This window comes from Schistocerca nitens, chromosome 9 (genome assembly GCF_023898315.1).
Source record: "Schistocerca nitens isolate TAMUIC-IGC-003100 chromosome 9, iqSchNite1.1, whole genome shotgun sequence".
Taxonomy (NCBI): Eukaryota; Metazoa; Arthropoda; class Insecta; order Orthoptera; family Acrididae; genus Schistocerca; species Schistocerca nitens.
The window spans coordinates 278,867,680-278,886,146 of record NC_064622.1 but is presented as its reverse complement, the minus strand read 5'-3'; the positions used below and the strand labels follow the sequence as shown (position 1 = coordinate 278,886,146).

The 18,467-nt window shown below is 43.7% G+C and overlaps 1 protein-coding gene across 1 annotated transcript in view; it reads right to left on the bottom strand.

The window, feature by feature from the left end:
- Nucleotides 1-18,467, bottom strand: part of LOC126204182 (ankyrin repeat and SAM domain-containing protein 3-like) — a 120,220-nt gene that overhangs the window by 80,370 nt on the left and 21,383 nt on the right. Inside the window, exon 2 of the mRNA XM_049938586.1 lies at nt 13,509-13,725. Within this exon, the coding sequence (XP_049794543.1) occupies nt 13,509-13,676 (168 nt within the window). The 5' untranslated portion in view covers nt 13,677-13,725. The remainder of the gene's footprint in view (nt 1-13,508; nt 13,726-18,467) is intronic.

The following is an 18,467-nucleotide window of genomic DNA, read 5'->3' as shown; positions in this document are numbered from 1 at the left end:
CCTTGTGTGTCACAGGCTGCCACCCCAAAGTCATCTTTGTCACCGTGGCCTTCGCCTGAGACGCCCTGTGAGCGCACTCATTCTGACTTTGTGGGACCTTTTTTAGGTTCTAATTGGCTCCTCGTAATTGATGCCTACTCTAACTTTCCTTTCATTGTCCGTTGCACGTCGCCTACCACTGCGGCAACCCCAAGTGCTCTCTCCCGCATTTTTTCTTTGGAAGGCTTTCCCTCTACTCTTGTTACTGATAATGGTCCACAATTTGCCTCTTCTGAATTTTTGGATTTTTGTGCTCGTCACGGTGTTATGCATGTCACGGCCCCTCCATTCCATCCACAATAAAACGGTGAGGCTGAATGACTGGTCCGCACGTTTAAGGCTCAGATGCAGAAACTCCTGACTTCTTGCGCTGCTAATGATGCACTTCTCCAATTTCTAGCTTCTTACCGTTCCACCCCCATGGGCGACCACAGCCCGGCTGAGCTCTTACATGGCCGACAGCCCCGCACGCTACTTCATCTTCTGTGGCCTTCCACCTCATGGCCACGGGTGCCTTCGCTTGGCCGGTTCACTGCCGACGACCATGTCTGGATACGGGGATATGGCAGGCGCCCAAAATAGAGTCCAGGCCACATCTTACGACACCGTGGCTGATGCCTGTATGAAATCCAGACGGACACGGGTGTTGCAGTGTGTCATTCAGACCAGCTTCGGCCTCGGGTGCCAGCAACGCCTGTTGCGAATGCCGCTACACCACCTTCGGCTCTACCTGACGCTCGGGATCTTGGCATCTCTCATTACTCACAACACAGCCCTCTCACCGTCATCTCTGTGCCAGTACAAGAATGGATGCCACCAGGAGACGTGCCCGTGCAGGAACCAGATGACCATCTGTCGGAGCCAATCTACTCGTCTCCTCCTCCTACAGACACTGACACATCGCCCATGTCTCCTGTTAATATCAACTGGGCTTACTACAATGGGCAGATTGGTGCATGGAGCCCCAGCAGATTCGACCCCTACGTCTCCTGTCATCTCGACCTGTTATCATCGGGGACACTTCCATCCGTACGGGAAGCCTCCTCCTCGAGACTTTACGGTCAGTCAAACAACGCCTTTGGACATTAGCAATCTACAGGCCACCTCCATCAAGACCAGTGCAAAAATTTCAAAGGGGGGAAAAGTGTTGTGACTCGCCGATCATTCAAAGTGCCACCGCGCAATTACACGCGTCCTCTACATGCGGCACTGTCTGCCAGCCATGCAGCAGCCGCACCACCTAAGCGGCCAGCAAGCCAGTGGCCGCTAGACTTGGGCTCAGTGCTCATTCGAATGTTACCATGTTCACATGTCTTGCCTTGTCCACTTGCTCAGTGACATATGTGTTGTGTCGTTTTGAAATGTGTGTGTTCAACTTGACATTATAACAAGTGTTAATTCTTATGTTGAAATTGAAATGTTATTTTTGCATTTAAAATCTCCCCGCCTATGATACTGATGGCACCACAGTTGCATTTTTTTATGTTACTTTGGTGTAGCTAATCCCTCTGATGAAGTTCCACAGCCTAGTAATGGCCTGGAACACTGTGTCCAGCAATCAATAAATGGTTCTAAAACGCCAGGATTGGCTCCTCTCAGAAGAAAAAGCAACTGAATTACTTGAAGATGGTGTCCACTGTTCTGGAAGTGACTTCATCTCAAGTCTCGAAGAAAGAGCATACAGATGCAAGAAAGTAGAACCTGAATCACGTGAATTCAAAAGGAAATTTACTTGCTGGACCTGCAGGAAGGAAGACAATCTGTCAAGACATTGCCCTTCTGAGAAGAATGTAATCAATAACAATGAATCCATTTGTGTTACCTCTATTTTAGTTGCAAAATAGAGGTAACATAAATGCATTCATTGTTACTGACTGAGTGTCACATGAGAAAGTCCCACATAATGAAGTGATTTGTGAGAGTATGCCAAATGCTGATACAAGAGACATCTGGATTACAGGGCATTGCAGCACACCACTTTTTCGGTGGGAACTGTTCAGCCAAATCTGTAATGTCAACACATTGAAATCTCACTTGGAGGTAATGCAAAATGCAAAGTGAAGGGATAAGATCAATTAAAATAAAGAAAATTGTAAATGAGCATTGCAAAGACGGATGAATTTATCACATACTGTACATCCCAAAAGTAAGGAAGAATTTGTTTTGTTAGTATTTGCATGACAAAAGGTTTTGAGGCAACCTTTGTAGATAAGTTTGTAAACATTTCTCATGATGGATGCGTTGTCAACCAAGAATAAAGCAAGAAAACAAGATTTGTAGAATGTTTTTGTTTATCGAACTCCCAATGTGAGGTGAATTTGTTAACCCTAAAGTGCCTCAAAACTTGACACAAAAGATTGGGTCATATAAATGTCAAATTGGTTGTGACAATATTATGAAAAGGAAAGTTGCTACTCATCATATAGTGGAGGTGCTAAGACAACCCCTCACCTGGTTCACATTCATTGATGACATCTTTGCAATCTGGATTTCCAGAACCTCAACAACTTCTCCCCCTTTTTGCTTCACCTGGTCCTACTCAACCCAACGAGTCATGTTCCTAGACATTGACCTCCAACTCAAAAATGGCTACATCAGAACCTCCATCCATATCAAACCTACTAACCACCAGCAGTACCTCCACTTTGACAGCTGCCACCCGTTCCATACCAAGAAGTGTCTTCCTTACAGCCCAGTCACCCATGGTACTCACATCTGCAGTGACAGTCCCTCTAGAAATATACCAAATATCTCACTGAAGCCGTCACAGACCATAACTATCTTCCCAACCTTGTACAAAAACAAATCTCCCATGCCTTATCTTTCCAGTCTCTGACCACCTCCCTAAGTTCTGCTGTCTGGCCACAGAGGAGCATTCTCCTCATTACTCAGTACCAACCAGAAATGGAGCAACTGAATTACATTCTCCACCAGGGTTTCGACTACCTTTCGTTGTGCCCTGAAATAAGTAATCTCCTGCCCACTATCCTTCCCACCCCTTCCACAGTGGTATTCTGCTGTCCACCGAACCTACACAATTTACTCGACCATCCTTACACAACGCCTGCTCCCAACCCCTTACCTACACCTAGATGCAGGACCTGTCCCATACAGCCCACCACCACCACCACCACCACCACCACCACCACCACCACCACCACCTACTCCAGACTGATCATGATCACCACCTATCCCATTAAAGGCAGGGCTATCTGTGAAACCAGTCATGTGATCTACAAGCTAAGCTGTAACCACTGTGCTGTGTTCTATGTGGATATGACAACCAACAAGCTGTCTGTCCGCATGAATGGCCACTGACAAACTGTGGCCAAGCAGCAAGTGAACCACCCTGTTTGCTGAACACACTGCTAAGAATGACAGCCTTCATTTCAATGATTGCTTCACAGCTTGTGCCATATGAATCCTTCCCACCAACACCAGCTTTTCTGACCTACACATATGGGAACTTTTCCTGCAATACAGCCTACATTCCTGTAACCCTCCTGGCCTCAATCTTCGTTAGTCACTGTCTTCACCCATCCAGCCCCTTCCCTGCTCCCATTCCAGCACTACACAGCTGTCATTCCACCATCACATTCAGTCTATTTACTTCTCTCGTTTTCAGCTGCTCCCCCCACCCCTCCCCACCTCCCCCAGCCCTCCCTCTAACCTGCAGCACTTCACTGTTCACCACCCCCACCGTACTATACCCCCTCCCCACCCCAGCCTCCTCCTTACCCCCACCCAAGTTGCCACTCCAATCATGCACTGATGCTGCTGCTCACAGTGTGGTTTCAGTTGCCTTTTGTCGTGCCTACCTGCAACTCACCATCTTTGCTATATGGTGAGTAACAACTTTCCTTTTCATAACGTTACATTCCATCCTGTATTTTCTACTGTGCACATTGATTGTGAATTTGATCAAAAGAGGTCTTATCAAGGGAATATACATGTTTGTTGTGGCATCTTTTTGTAAAGTATCTCAATATGGAAAGTCTCACCATTTACCTTTTGATAAGAAAAATGAAGTGAAAAATTCAGAAAGTGGTGATTTAATACAGAACAATGTATGTGGACCAATGAAGGTTGAATCACTTGATGGTTCAAAGAATTTTATAATGTTCGCCGAGGATACATCTGGTTTTTGTCATCTCTATTTCTTGAGAAATAAATTCAATGTTTTTAATTGTTTCAAGAAATTCATGAAGATGATGTCTAATAGTTTGTGCAAAACTGAAGACACTGGGGCTCAATTGATGGACAAAATACTTTAACAAGTCAATGAAGAGCTATTTCGTTGAATGAGGAGCCAGATTTGATGCCAATACAGATATGATGCAAACTATGTAGACTGCTCTATGTGGTTTTGGGATTTCAGCCAGATCATGTTGACTTCTTGCCACAATATTTTGGCTGGCAGCTGTCCGGCCATCTTCAGGTGAGTGTCCACCATTGGAGTCTGCTGGTTCACGGTGTCAGCTTTATAACAAAAATTGGCACAGAAACACACGTGTGTTGGTGGCCATCAGAGGGGCAATCTCTATTGAAGTCCACTCCCTCCACAAATACTGTTCCACCCATGGCATGCAGGTGCATGCATAAAGGTGAAACTTCATGTCTGCCCTCTGTCAGAATGTGTGCACTTGTTGCCAAAAACAAAGTCAGATGTCAACAAACGTGTCATTACAACTAAAATGTTCTATCTCCGAATATATTAAAGAGATTACTGGGTGCCAAGCATGAAAGCCACAGTCCCAACTTGTGCTAGACATATTTCCACAGGTTCTTTAATTACTGAACCCCAAAAGGATTTAGCCAGGGCCAAGATTTTTATGGCAGAATAATCCATAGAGTGTCCTGTGGTAATACAGTGCTCAGCTACAGCCAACAAACTGGGCTGCAAAAGGTGAGTGTGGCACTCATGTTAACCTGCCACACAGGCAAGTAATTTTGTAAATTTCAGCCTTCTGCTGGCCCAGATCATCTTTTGCAGAACTGAGAAGTGCACTAGTCTATGCCAGTGGTCAGAAGATTACTTTAACTTACCTTACTTTAAGATGCTGCCAACTGTAGACAAAAGGCTGTTGACATATGGAAGGAATGCTCTGGAACTGAACAGCTCTATCTTCTCGATGTTGTGGCTGGTCAAGTTTCTTCCCCTTTAGCACTGTACTAATCTGATGCAGAGAGTAACCATTACCTTTGAACACCAACTGTAAATGTTCTGGCTCCTTTGTAAGGCTGTCTCCATCTGAAATAAGGGCGCCACTTGATTGTGAAGGGTGATGGCAGCTCGAAGCTTGCGTGTAAAGGTCCATATGTGTGGGCTTACGGTAAAGAGAATGTCCTAGTCACCCGTCCACACTCCTAGTAACCAAGATGTCCATAAATGGTAAGCAACCATCATTCTTTATTTCCATTGCAAATTGGGGGGAGGGGGGTTGGGGGGGGGCAGTTGATATTACTGGCAATCAGCCATAACAGAACCTCATTTTTATAAACCTTCAGAATATCATATAACCAGGGTGGCACAGAACTATGGCGTTTTACTCTTTTGGCCACTTCTTGTGAAATAGAAGGATTTAGCAGTGCTGATGTTTTCCTTTCCACTTTCGCTGTGGGGTTTTTGTCAGTCTTCCAATACACTGGTCTGCTCAGCAAGTTATAAATATTTCCATAAACCTCACGTGGCAACAGCAACGTTGAGTTTTCCTTATCAGCTGATAAAACCATGTTTCAGAATCTTCTGGTAGCTTTTGTAGTGTGGCCCTTTCCATAGCAGAAATATTGCCCTGAGGTGGAGCTTCTGTGAGTGGATGGCATGTTTTACATCTTATTTCTTCTGCAGCATCACTAGGCAGACACCTAACGGCTTCCTCAACAGCACTAATAAAATCAGAGACAGGGTTATTAATGTAGGGGTGAAGTTCAAGCCTTTCCCAAGCACTGAGTGTTCCATTGTCCAAAGCCTTGCCTGTTAAATTGACCATGAAGTGTCAAAAAGTATCTTCTTGTCATAATGTTGCTGACAGATAGGCGAACTTCGAAATCTGTGTCAAAGTGGATCCTTATGGAACCAGTCAACTTTGCCCATGTCATGCTGTCGTCTTATACCCAGGAAAGTAATACAGACAAGATGCAATCTCCATATGCAGATGAAACAGCTGTTTCAATATGGCATCCAATTCACAGCAATATGATCTCACTTTTCACTAAGGTTTGTCTTATGGACTGTCACTCATCAGCAATAATTTCATGGTTGATATAATAGCACTTTTTCGTCCTGTCCTTTCCTCAACTTACTTTTAATCTAACAACATATGTTTTGAGCAGATTGACGGTGTTGCCATGGACAGTCCTCTCTCCCCTCTGGTACTAAACTCCATCTGAACAGACCACAAAGGCCCAATGGTACCGGCTAGCCACCATGTCATCCTCAATCCACAGATGTCACTGAATGTGGATATGGTGGAGCACGCAGTCAGCACACCGCTCTCCCAGCTGTATGTCAATTTATAAGCCCATAGCCACTACTTCTCAATCAAGTAGCTCCTCAGTTTGCCTCACGAGGGCTGAGTGCACCTCACTTGCCAACAGCAAACAGCGCTCGGCAGACTGGATTGTCACTCATCCAAGTGCTAGCCCAGCCTGACAGCTCCCAACTTCGATGATCTGACAGGAACCAGTGTTACCACTGTAGCAAGGCTGTTGGCTCTCTCCCCTCTGGTAGCGAACTTCTCTATGGAAGACTGAGGAGAGGACTCTTGATTTGGCAGTACTTAAACCAAGAGTCTTCTGGCTATATGTAGATGACACTTTTCTCGTGTGGCCCCATGGTGAAGAACTGTCATGTTTCTTGTAACATCTGAATGCAATCCACAAGAACATCCAGTTTACAGTGGAAATAAAGAATGTCGGTTGCTTACCATTTTTGGACATCTTTGTTACTAGGAGAGTGGATGGGTCTTTAGGGCATTCTCTTTACCATAAGCCCATGCATACAGACCTTTACCTACAAACTTTGAGCTGCCATCACCATTCACAAACTGCCAGCGTCCTTAGAACACTGGTGCACCAAGTTCATGTTGGGTCTGATGGAGACAGCCTTGCAAAGGAGCTAGAACATCTACAGTCAGTGTTCAGAGATAATGGTTACTCTCTGCATCAGATTAGTACAGCGCTGAAGAGGAACCAATCACAACATCAAGAAGATATGGAGCTGTTCAAGTCCAGGGCATTCCTTCCGTACATCAGCAGCATTTCATTTAAAGTCAGCAGGATCATAATGAAAAATCAAGTCAAAGTTCACGGTATTGCCGGCCACCGGCAAAGACTAGCGCACTTCTCAGTTCAGTAAATAGTGATCTGGGTTCGCAGAAGGCCAGAATTTACAAAATTCCTTGCCTGTGTGGCAAAGCTTACATAGGTCAGATTATACACTCAGTACATGAAAGGTGCATTGAATACGATCACCACACTCACCTTTTGCAGGCTGTACCTGAGCACTGCATTACCATAGGACACTATGGATTATTCTGCCACAAAAATCTTGGCCTCAGCTAAATCTCTTTGAGATTCAATAATTAAAGAATCTTTGGAAATTTATCTAGCACAAAATCTTATTAATTGGGGGCAGCAGCTTTCAACTGGACAAGGCTTGGGACCTGGTGATTTCTTTAATATCTTCCGAGAGAAAACATTTTATTCATAATGACAAGTGGCGACCTTTGATGTTTGTTTTTAGTGAGATGAGCATGCATTCTGCAGACATGTAGTCTCACATTTTCAGATGTGCCCGTGCACCACGGGTGGAACAGTATTTGCAGAGGGAGCGGATTTCGGCAGAGGTCCCTCCTGTGGTGGTCACCAATGCACGTGTGTTTCCGCACCAATTTTTGTTATAAAGCCAATATCGTGAACTAGCTGACGCCATTGGTGGCCACTCAACTGAAGATGGCTGGACAGCTGCCAGTCGAAATATTGTGGCAAGAAGTCAACATGATCTGGCTGCAATCATGAAACCTCAGGATATTCAATATACTGGGAAAACTTTAATTATCACATATGTAGACCGTCTTCCACAAAAATATTATGAAGAGGCAATTCTGGGTCAAGACAAAGAAAAATGAAAACAAGCAATTGAAGAGGAAATCTAAGCACTTCAATTGAATAAAACTTTGGTGGTCATGCCAAAACAAAACCCAAATGACGGCAGAATCAAAGTGGGTTTCCAAACCCAACCATCAAAAACGGAAAATGACAACAATATGAAGTCTGAGTTGTCACTCGAGGCTTTACTCAATGCTCTGGACTGGATTACAATGAAACACACCAGTAGTGAGGTACAACTCACTACACATTTTGCTTGCCATTTTGGCCACAGAAGATTTTGAAATGTTGCTATTTGATGTAAAAATTGCATTTTTATGTGGAACACTGGACGAGGAAATTCACATGTTGGTGCTGCGAGCTGTGATGCTGCAGGAGAACTAATACGTACAAAAATTTTAAAAAAATCTGCTACAGTTTAAAGCAGGCTTCCCATTGTTGGAATCAAACTTTTGTAAATTCTTGAACTAGTTGAGTTTCGAAAAGAGCACCATAGATAAATGTATCCTCACTGAGAATGTTGGAAATTGTCTGGTCTTCTTGGTTTTTTTGTAGACAACGAGCTATCGACTGGAAAAAGCAAAGATTTTATCAAGCTCATCGTAGACATGGCAAAAAAATTTGTGATAACTATTTCCAAAGTGAAAGTATTTTGTGGAATGGAAATTGAACAAAACAGAGAAGAAAAAACATTGATTGTGCACCAAATAGTATGTTGTTGTTGTTGTTGTTGTGGTGGTGGTGGTGGTGGTGGTGGTGGTGGTGGTGGTGGTGGTGGTGTTGGTGGTTTTCAGTCCTGAGACTGGTTTGATGCAGCTCTCCATGCTACTCTATCCTGCACAAGCTTCTTCATCTCCCAGTACCTACTGCAACCTACATCCTTCTGAATCTGTTTAATGTATTCATCTCTTGGTCTCCCTCTACGATTTTTACCCTCCACGCTGCCCTCCAATACTAAATTGGTGATCCCTTGATGTCTCAGAAAATGTCCTACCAAACTATCCCTTCTTCTAGTCAATTTGTGCCACAAACTTCTCTTCTCCCCAATCCTATTCAATACCTCCTCATTAGTTATATGCTCTACCAATCTAATCTTCAGCATTCTTCTGTAGCACCACATTTTGAAAGCTTCTATTCTCTTCTTGTCCAAACTAGTTGTCGTTCATGTTTCACTTCCATACATGGCTACGCTCCATAAAAATACTTTCAGAAACGACTTCCTGACACTTATATCTATACTCAATGTTAACAAATTTCTCTTCTTCAGAAACACTTTCCTTGCCATTGCCAGTCTACATTTTATATCCTCTCTACTTCGACCATCATCAGTTATTTTGCTCCCCAGCAAAACTCCTTTACTACTTTAAGTGCCTCATTTCCTAATCTAATTCCCTCAGTGTCACCTCACTTAATTCGACTACATTCCATTATCCTTGTTTTGCTTTTGGTGATGTTCATCTTACATCGTCCGTTCAAGACACTATTCCGTTCAACTGCTCTTCCAAGTCCTTTGCTGTCTCTGACAGAATTACAATGTCATTGGCAAACCTTAAAGTTTTTATTTCTTCTCCATGGATTTTAATACCTACTCCAAATTTTTCTTTTACTGCTTGCTCAATATACAGATTGAACAACATCGGGGAGAGGCTACAACCCTCTCTCACTCCCTTCCCAACCACTGCTTCTCTTTCATGTCCCTCGACTCTTTATGACTGCCATCTGGTTTCTGTACAAATTGTAAATAGCCTTTCGCTCCCTGTATTTTACCCCTGCCACCTTTAGAATTTGAAAGAGAGTATTCCAGTCAACATTGTCAAAAGCTTTCTCTAAGTCTACAAATGCTAGAAACGTAGGTTTGCCTTTCCTTAATCTAGCTTCTAAGATAAGTCGTAGGGTCAGTATTCCCTCACGTGTTCCAATATTTCTATGGAATCCAAACTGATCTTCCCCGAGGTCTGCTTCCACCAGTTTTTCCATTCGTCTGTAAAGAATTCGCAATAGTATTTTGCATCCGTGACTTATTAAACTGACTGTTCGGTAATTTTCACATCTGTCAGCACCTGCTTTCTTTGGGATTGGAATTATTATATTCTTCTTGAAGTCTGGGGGTATTTCGCCTGTCTCATACATCTTGTTCACCAGGTGATAGAGTTTTGTCAGGTCTGGCTCTCCCAAGGCCGTCAGTAGTTCTAATGGAATCTTGTCTACTCCCGGGGCCTTGTTTCGACTCAGGTCTTTCAGTGCTCTGTCAAACTTTTCATGCAGTATCGTATCTCCAATTTCATCTTCATCTACATCTTCTTCCATTTCTATAATATTGTCCTGAAGTACGTCGCCCTTGTATAGACCCTCTATATACTCCTTCCACCCTTCTGCTTTCCCTTCTTTGCTTAGAACTGTGTTTCCATCTGAGCTCTTGATATTCATACAAGTGGTTCTCTTTTCTCCAAAGGTCTCTTTAATTTTCCTGTAGGCAGTATCTATCTTATCCCTAGCCAGATAAGCCTCTGCATCTTTACATTTGTCCTCTAGCCATCCCTACTTAGCCATCCCTGATTAGCCATTTTGCACTTCCTGTAAATCTCATTTTAGAGACATTTGTACTCCTTTTTGCCAGCTTCATTTACTGCATTTTTATATTTTCTTCTTTCATCAATTAAATTCAATATTTCTTCTGTTACCCAAGGATTTCCACTAGCCCTCGTCTTTTTACCTACTTGATCATCTGCTTCCTTCACTACTTCATCTCTCAAAGCTACCCATTCTTCTTCTACTGTATTTCTTTCCCCCATTCCTGTCAGTTGTTCCCTTATGCTCTCCCTGAAACTCTGTACAACCTCTGGTTTAGTCAGTTTATAGTATATGCAATTCGAATCCTGAAATGTTTGGAATTTGAAAATTCGAATCCTATATGCATTCTGGCACAGACAGATGTGAAACTGTACTCAGCAGATGAAAATGTTTCAATTGCAGAGAATGGATATTCAAGGAAGCTGTTGGTTCACTTATTTCTCACAACTTTTAGTGACCAGATCTGTCTTTCACAGGAATGCAGCAAGAAAATACTTTTAACAGTTATGATGATAGTCATTGTCAAGTGCTCGTATGCATTTTGAAGTATATGTGGAGCACAACATTCTGATCTACTGTACAAAAAGCCTGAAGACATGATGGTTCTGTTTGAGTATAGTGATTCTGTTTATTCAGGGGATGTTGCAACAAGGTGGTCGGCTTCAAGTTTTTATTTTTATTTTTATTTATTTATTTATTTTATTATCAAATGGACTGATAACATGGTCCTCTCTGCATTAAAGAATGGTGGCCTTGAGCACCACACAAGCAAAATATATGGCAGCCAGCATGGCTGTAAAAGACTTAACATGGCTGCAAAATCTGTTAAGTAATTTTGGAAATCAATGCAGCCAAGCAACCACACTATATGGATAACCAGAGCTTGATAAGACTCATAAAAATTCTGAATCTTGTGAAAGACTGAAACACACTATTACTGGATATCATTTCACAAGATAAAAGTGTGAAGAGGGATCAATCATTATCGAATATGTTTAAAGTTTAAAAACAGTATGTGGACATTTCAACCACACATTGATCAAAGGTAGGTTTGTGGTGATGTACACAGATTTTAAAAATCTCAGACAGTGTGAGTGTTGAAACTGAAATGTTATTTTCACTTTTAAAATCTCCCCACCTAAGATACTGATGGCACCACAGCAACACTTCTTTTGATGTTCCTTGGCCACAGCCCTCTTGTTGATTCACTGTGCATTTGCCATTCAGTACACTTTGCTTTGTATTAATACATAATAAAAGTTGTTCCTTTATATTCCTGTGTCTAAATTTGAATTCCATAAAACAATACACAGTCTAGTCACATTAATGTGACCACCACCTATGGTTTATGCAATGTGCAAGAACTGCTATCAGATAGCAGGTGGGAGCACTAGCAGTGGAGGGTATATAAAGTGTGATGGGGGACATGGAAGACTGTGCAATCATTATAATGTGGGAATAGAGTGATTTATATGATGTCCAAATGAGCATGATCATTGGCTTTCAAGACCAAGGGTGAAAGCATTTCCAAAATGGCTAAGTTCATAAACTGTCTGCATGCTACCATAGTTAAAGTATACTGTGCATGGCAAAATAGCACTATCCAAAACCAGCACTGAGTCAGCTGTGGAGCACCATGGGCCATGCATGACAAGGGCAAGTGACAGTGGCACAGATATGTACAGTCAAATCGGCATGCAAATCTTTAGCAACTGACTGGCCACATGAACCACAAGGCTACCAACAATATCTCTTCAATTACTATTCAGCATATGTTACTGCATATGGGGTTCTGTAGCAGGCACCCAGTTCATGCACCCATGCTGACTGTTGTTCATCGGTGATAAAGACGAATTTGCACACTAACACCACAGCTGGATGACCAGTAAGTGGTGACAGGTGCCGTTTTCAGATGAATCACATTTTGCACTCCATTGGACAGATGGCTGTTGGTGCATATGGCATGACACATCTGATGGTAAATACCCTGTAATAATCATCTGAAGTATCCAAGCTGGAGGAGGGATCGTTATGGTCTGAAGTTTTTCTTATGACATTCTCTGGGTGATATAATCATAGAAGGCACAATGGATCAACACAAGTATGCCCCTATCCTTGAGGACCATGTACACCCCTACAAGCAGTTTTTTTTTTCCACGGCATAATGGTATCTATCTGTAGGACAATGCCATGGGTCACAAAGCACAGAGTCTAAGGGCGTGGTTCAAAGAACACTAGGATGAGCTTACCATACTCCCAAAGCCACAAAACACCCCAAATTTAAACCCAATCAAGAATCAGTGGGAGCGCCTCTATCAGGCCATATGCACCAAAAAGCCTAGCACAGCTGGCCATAGCACAAGAGTCAGCATGGTTCCACATCCCTATCAGTACTTTCCAAAACTTTGCCGAGACTCTTCATGGACGTCTCTCAGCAGTCTGCACTGCAAAAGCTGGTTATTCAGGCTTTTGACAGGTGGTCACATTAATGTGACTGAACAGCGTACTTTGCAATACCTAAGAAATCTATGTCAGCTCTGAATATTGGTTTTGGAAATTAGCATTTTGTTTGCAGCTGACATTTTGTTTTCAGTTTAAAGAACAATGAAAGGACAAAGCAAGTGATAAGTCTGCTACAGAAAGATAAATCTTTGTTCCCACATATTTAAATATGTCTTTTCCTGTTCTAGTACTCATCCAATGTGTTACTGTATCCATTTAGTTCACTACTGACTTTAAAGGCTTTTCATTTAATACCCACATTTTTATTATGTCAACAAGATGCTTACCTGCCTAAGTGTCTCGTCAGCTATTGCTGCAACTGTCTCACAGCTCCCTCCAGAAACTGCTAAAGCAAACGCTGTTCTGCCATCATCTGTTGAATGAGTGCACACGTTTGCTCCCTTCACAATCAAATGTTTCACAGCAACCACGTGGTTTCGACTAGCAGCAAACATTAGAGGTGTCCAACCAGAAAGGTGACTGCAGAAGTTGATATTCTCACCTCTGAAATGCCAACATGATTTTATTGGCATTAAAGATCATAGAAATAAGCACAGTTATCAGATTAACTTGATTTTCTATAAATATAATATAGATGACAAGTGGGAAATAACTGAGAATAGATACTAACTGAACATAATACTTGTCACTTTATCATCTGATAATTTGCTTAGTTATTTTCATCTCTAACTATCTGTGAAACTATTGCTAATGCTGGCTGATGGATTGTTATTGATTTTCATTCCCTTTAATGAATTTTACGAGTCTTCTTGATTGTGTTTGTGTGTCATATTGGTACCTACACTTTTTTTTTATTTGAAATAAACATTATTTCATTGTTCACTATTTCATAACCAGCAATTAACTGATTTCACTCCCTAAGGCACTGTCAAATTACAATACACCAGGAATTATGTTATGTTTATAGTTAATTATGATCCAAAAATGCAATGTAGGAAAAATCATGTGATGGCACCATTGTTAAGATTGTTGCATAATCATAATAGGTATGCGCACAATTATCACAGATGTGAATTTCCTATTTAAAATGAAAAAATGCAATGCATATGCCGGTTATGTCACTGAACCAGCATACATAACATTAAAATTAGGGAAAAGATAAATTCAGGAAGGAAAACACGGGAAGCAACTGCTTGCAGGTGGGTGTGCAAGGGGATGACAAACATCATCTCGTAGAAGCAGCTTGATCCCACCATGAGCAGGAATCCCCACTGTAAGGGCAAGGTCCATCCGTAGCAAAGTAAAATGGGAAAGAGCAAAATGGTCACGAGGATGTAGCTTGGTTTCTTGGAGACAGACTACAAATGGACATTGCGATTGCAGGATCAGCTGGAGGTCTGCCCTGTTAGACCGAAGGCCACAGATATTCCATTGTAAAAGGCCCATAAAATTTAGGAACACCAGAGAATGAATAAGAAACACTCACGTCAACGGCTGCTTAGGGCAAGCCATTGAGGGAGGATGGCCACTGGAATCCACAGGTGGAGGATCTTTGTCCACCAACTCAGCAGGATTAACAGAGCTTCCCCGATGTCAGTCAGTTGAAAAGAACCAACGAGTCTCAGAGGGGGAAGACTGTTTGCCTTTGGATGATTGTTTTGATTTTTTGGTGTTTTGCAGAAGAGCCAGACGGCTGCGAACTCTAAGGACACAAGAAATCTTCCCGGGAATAATTCTTTTTGAATTGACGGTTCGCTGGCTGCATTGCAATCGTCTTCACCAGTGAGGGCGAAGAGCAGGTAGCAGAATCTACAGCCCGGGAAGCAGGAGACTGAGTGTCAGCTTTAAGGTGAAACGTCTTTGCCACCCTCACACTGAAATGTAAGTCACAAGTTTGCGTATCCATGTTTTTTGTGGGACGGGGAGAGGCTAACACAGTGCTGTAGCTTCCAGACAAAGGGACATACAGTTTACAGCTTACCAACAGTTTCCTTCTCCCTTATCTCCTGAACAGCCTGCTCATCATGACAGATGGGACAAGAATGAGAAGCAGCAGCATAGTCTCCATTACAATTGATGCAGAGGGGGTAAGGAGGTGGACAGGCGCCCTTGTGTGCATCCCTGAAACAAGTGACACATTTGGCTGTGTTTTTACATGACATGCTGGTACGATTGAACTGGTGGTATTTAAAACACCTCAATGGATTGGGAATGAAAGGGGGCACAGAGATGACTTCATAGCCTGCCTTTATCTTGGTAGTAAGTGTTAACCGATCAAACGTCACGAACAATGTGCGAGTGGGCACCAGATTGGCAGCTTCCTTCTTCATAACTCTATAAACAGCAGTAACGCCCTGATCTGATAGATATGTAGTTATTTCATCCTCCATCAAACCATCCAACAGCTGGGTGTAGATAACACTGCGGGATGAGTTAAGTGTCCTGTGAGCCTCCACTTTTATACGATATTTGTGGAGGATTTGGGCCTCGAGCAGTTTCTGGGCCTGGAGAGCACTATCAATTTCCAAAAGCAGAGTTCCACTGCGGAGATGAGAGCATGACTTCACAGGGCCAGTGATGCCATCCACACCTTTCTGTATAACAAAGGGGTTAACAGTAGCAAAAGTCTGGTTTTCGCCTAAACGTGAGACTACTAGATATCGAGGCGCAACAGGAAGAGACATTGAGACAGGAGCCTCATTCTACTTTCTTTTATGTGAAACGCACTGAGAAAGAGAAGGAAAAATCAGTCACTGGGAAGAAGTCCCCATGACTGCCAGCATCTCCGATGGCATGCTCCTTCCAGTCAGGGGCCTTCCAAAGGCGAGTGCCCTGCCTTAGGTGATTTTCCGCAGCTTAGGTCACACCTCCTGAATGACAGACAGACAGGGACCAATCAGCAGAGGAGGAAGGTAACAGCTCAGGCAATCACCCCTCCCTGGGCTTGGCCTGTACCAGAGGCTACGCGCAGGTCCTACATGCCAACCCGGGGCTGGGAATTATCCGTTACCCAGTCTCCTGCTACACATCAAACACGTGGCTGGCTGTCAGGCACACACAGGGAGGAGGAGAAAAGATAAGAAGGAAAGGAAGAAAGAAAGAATGGCCTCAAACGCCACAGTGGAGGGAAAAGGGGGCAGCACAGGGAAGGGGGCAGCACAAGAGAGAATATTCCTATAAGAAAATCAACACAAATGAGCATCAAGAGCCCATGGAGGCACGAGACATCTCCCCAAGAGAGAGGAAAAGGACAGGAGGAGAGAGGACAAACAGCACAGAAAAAAGCAGTGCTGCGAGGGCTGGGGCCCCATGGTCACCAAGCACATACTCACTTAAGAGCGTTGAGCCCACTGGTGGGGTGGGGGGGGGGGGTGGGGGGGGCGCATCAGGCAAGGAATGGTGTTCAATATGTCCCCCATGTACATAAGTAAAGCCGATGTGAGCATCAGCCATTGAGATGGCAGTGTAAACCACTTCCTGTCCTCTGTACATGTCAAGTGTCGAGAGGAAGTGGCAGCAGAGAGCTGTGGGATTAACTGAGTCCTTAGGGCCATGTCAAAGGTCCAGGCAAAGCTGCGGCCTAGGTGTACACCATGGAGGTGTACGTGAATGGACCTCAAGGACAGGTGGTTAACGCAAGGACTCCATTTAGGAAAGAAGGGATCAGACACGAACTGCAATTGGAAGCCCTGACCTGGGCCGCCGATGTGGGAGATGAACCGCCGTGGGTGGGAAAAGGAGATGGTGATTCAGATGCGCAGGAGAACTACAAATGTGTGCAACATAACTGACCAGCAGTTGTGCATGCCTAACCTGCAATGGAGGGACTCTGGCGCCACCAGGACGCTGGTCACTGGACTCGTCCCAAAAGGGAGTAGTTTAATCAGTGCAGCCAATGCATTCATTCAGGGGTACTGCACCTTCTGGAGGAAGATATATGTTGCAGACAGTTATTTCCTGTGTCCTCCTTATACTGACAGCCACAGATTCGAGAGGAGTTTGAAGGGGCACTGGTTCACTACATACTGAGTTCAGGACATAGATGCAAACTCCACCTGACACTATTTTATTTGCTACGGTTCTTTCAATATCCCCTGTAGCTTTGAAGGGCAGGGGTCCACATATCAGGGAACCACATTTCCTGGAAGGCAATGCAGAAAGCAGGTATAAAGCTTAACAATTGCTGTAGCTCAGCCAGGCGGTGAAAAAAAAAAAAAAGAGCCACAATTCCACTGGAGGATAATGTGATCATGAGGCTGGGATGGCATGAAACATTGAGGCAGTTCACACCTCAGGGTCGCCTCTCACTACCAACTTATTTCCTGAGCAGTCTGTATCCATTGTGTCTGAGGGTCCGGTGAGATCTAAGTCCACAGTGGACCATGAGTGAAAAGTGTGGGCTCTGTCGTAGGTTTGTCAGAAGTGGATTACGGTGTGGGATTTGTTCAAAGTATTTTCATTGGGGGAAATGCAGTGGGGAAGCCAGTGGTCATTTTAGGGAGATCCTCTCCTGGGAATGTAGAAACTGTAGTAGAAACAAGTTAATAGAGGAGCAGGAGCATAATATCTGTGCCCTTCAGGTGCAGATACAGTGTGCAAAGGAGGAACTAGATAGGTTGAGGAGGGTGAAGAGTGGTGGGGAATGGGAACTGGCAGTTGGCAAGAAGGTAGCTAGGAAGAGGAGGTATTCAGACAGTTTTACTTTGCATACATGCAATAGATACAACCAACTGTCAGAGTTGAGTGGAGAGGAGCCTCGTGTAGCTGTAGATGTAGGTAACTTGCAGCAGTCCTCAGCAATTAGGAGGCCTAGGTTAGTTGCAAAGTCTAGCAGAAAGAAGGTTCTGCTGCTAGATAGTTCCCATGGTAGAGGTGTGGGCCAGCAGTTGCAGGAAGTGTTGGGGAGTGAATACCAGGTCACCAGCATTGTGAACCCTAGTGCATGGTTGGCCCAGGTGACTGAAAGCATAGGGGAGTTATGTACGAATTTTACGAAGGAGGATCAGGTAGTGATAGTGGGTGGAGCAGGGAACAGTCTTGATAGGGACGGGGAATATGATGTCAGTGGTGACTTGGTTAAGATAGCTACTCAAACTGGTCGCACTAATGTGCATTTCATGCAACTCTTTCAGCATCATTATCGGCCTCACCTTAATGTGGCTGTTAGGCGTGTTAATGTGGGGCTGGGGAGGGCACTGATGGCGGAGGGCATGGATCACATCTCAGTGGTGCCAGTTGGGTCTATCAGTAGATGGGGTTTCACTAGGCATGGCCTGCACCTCAAT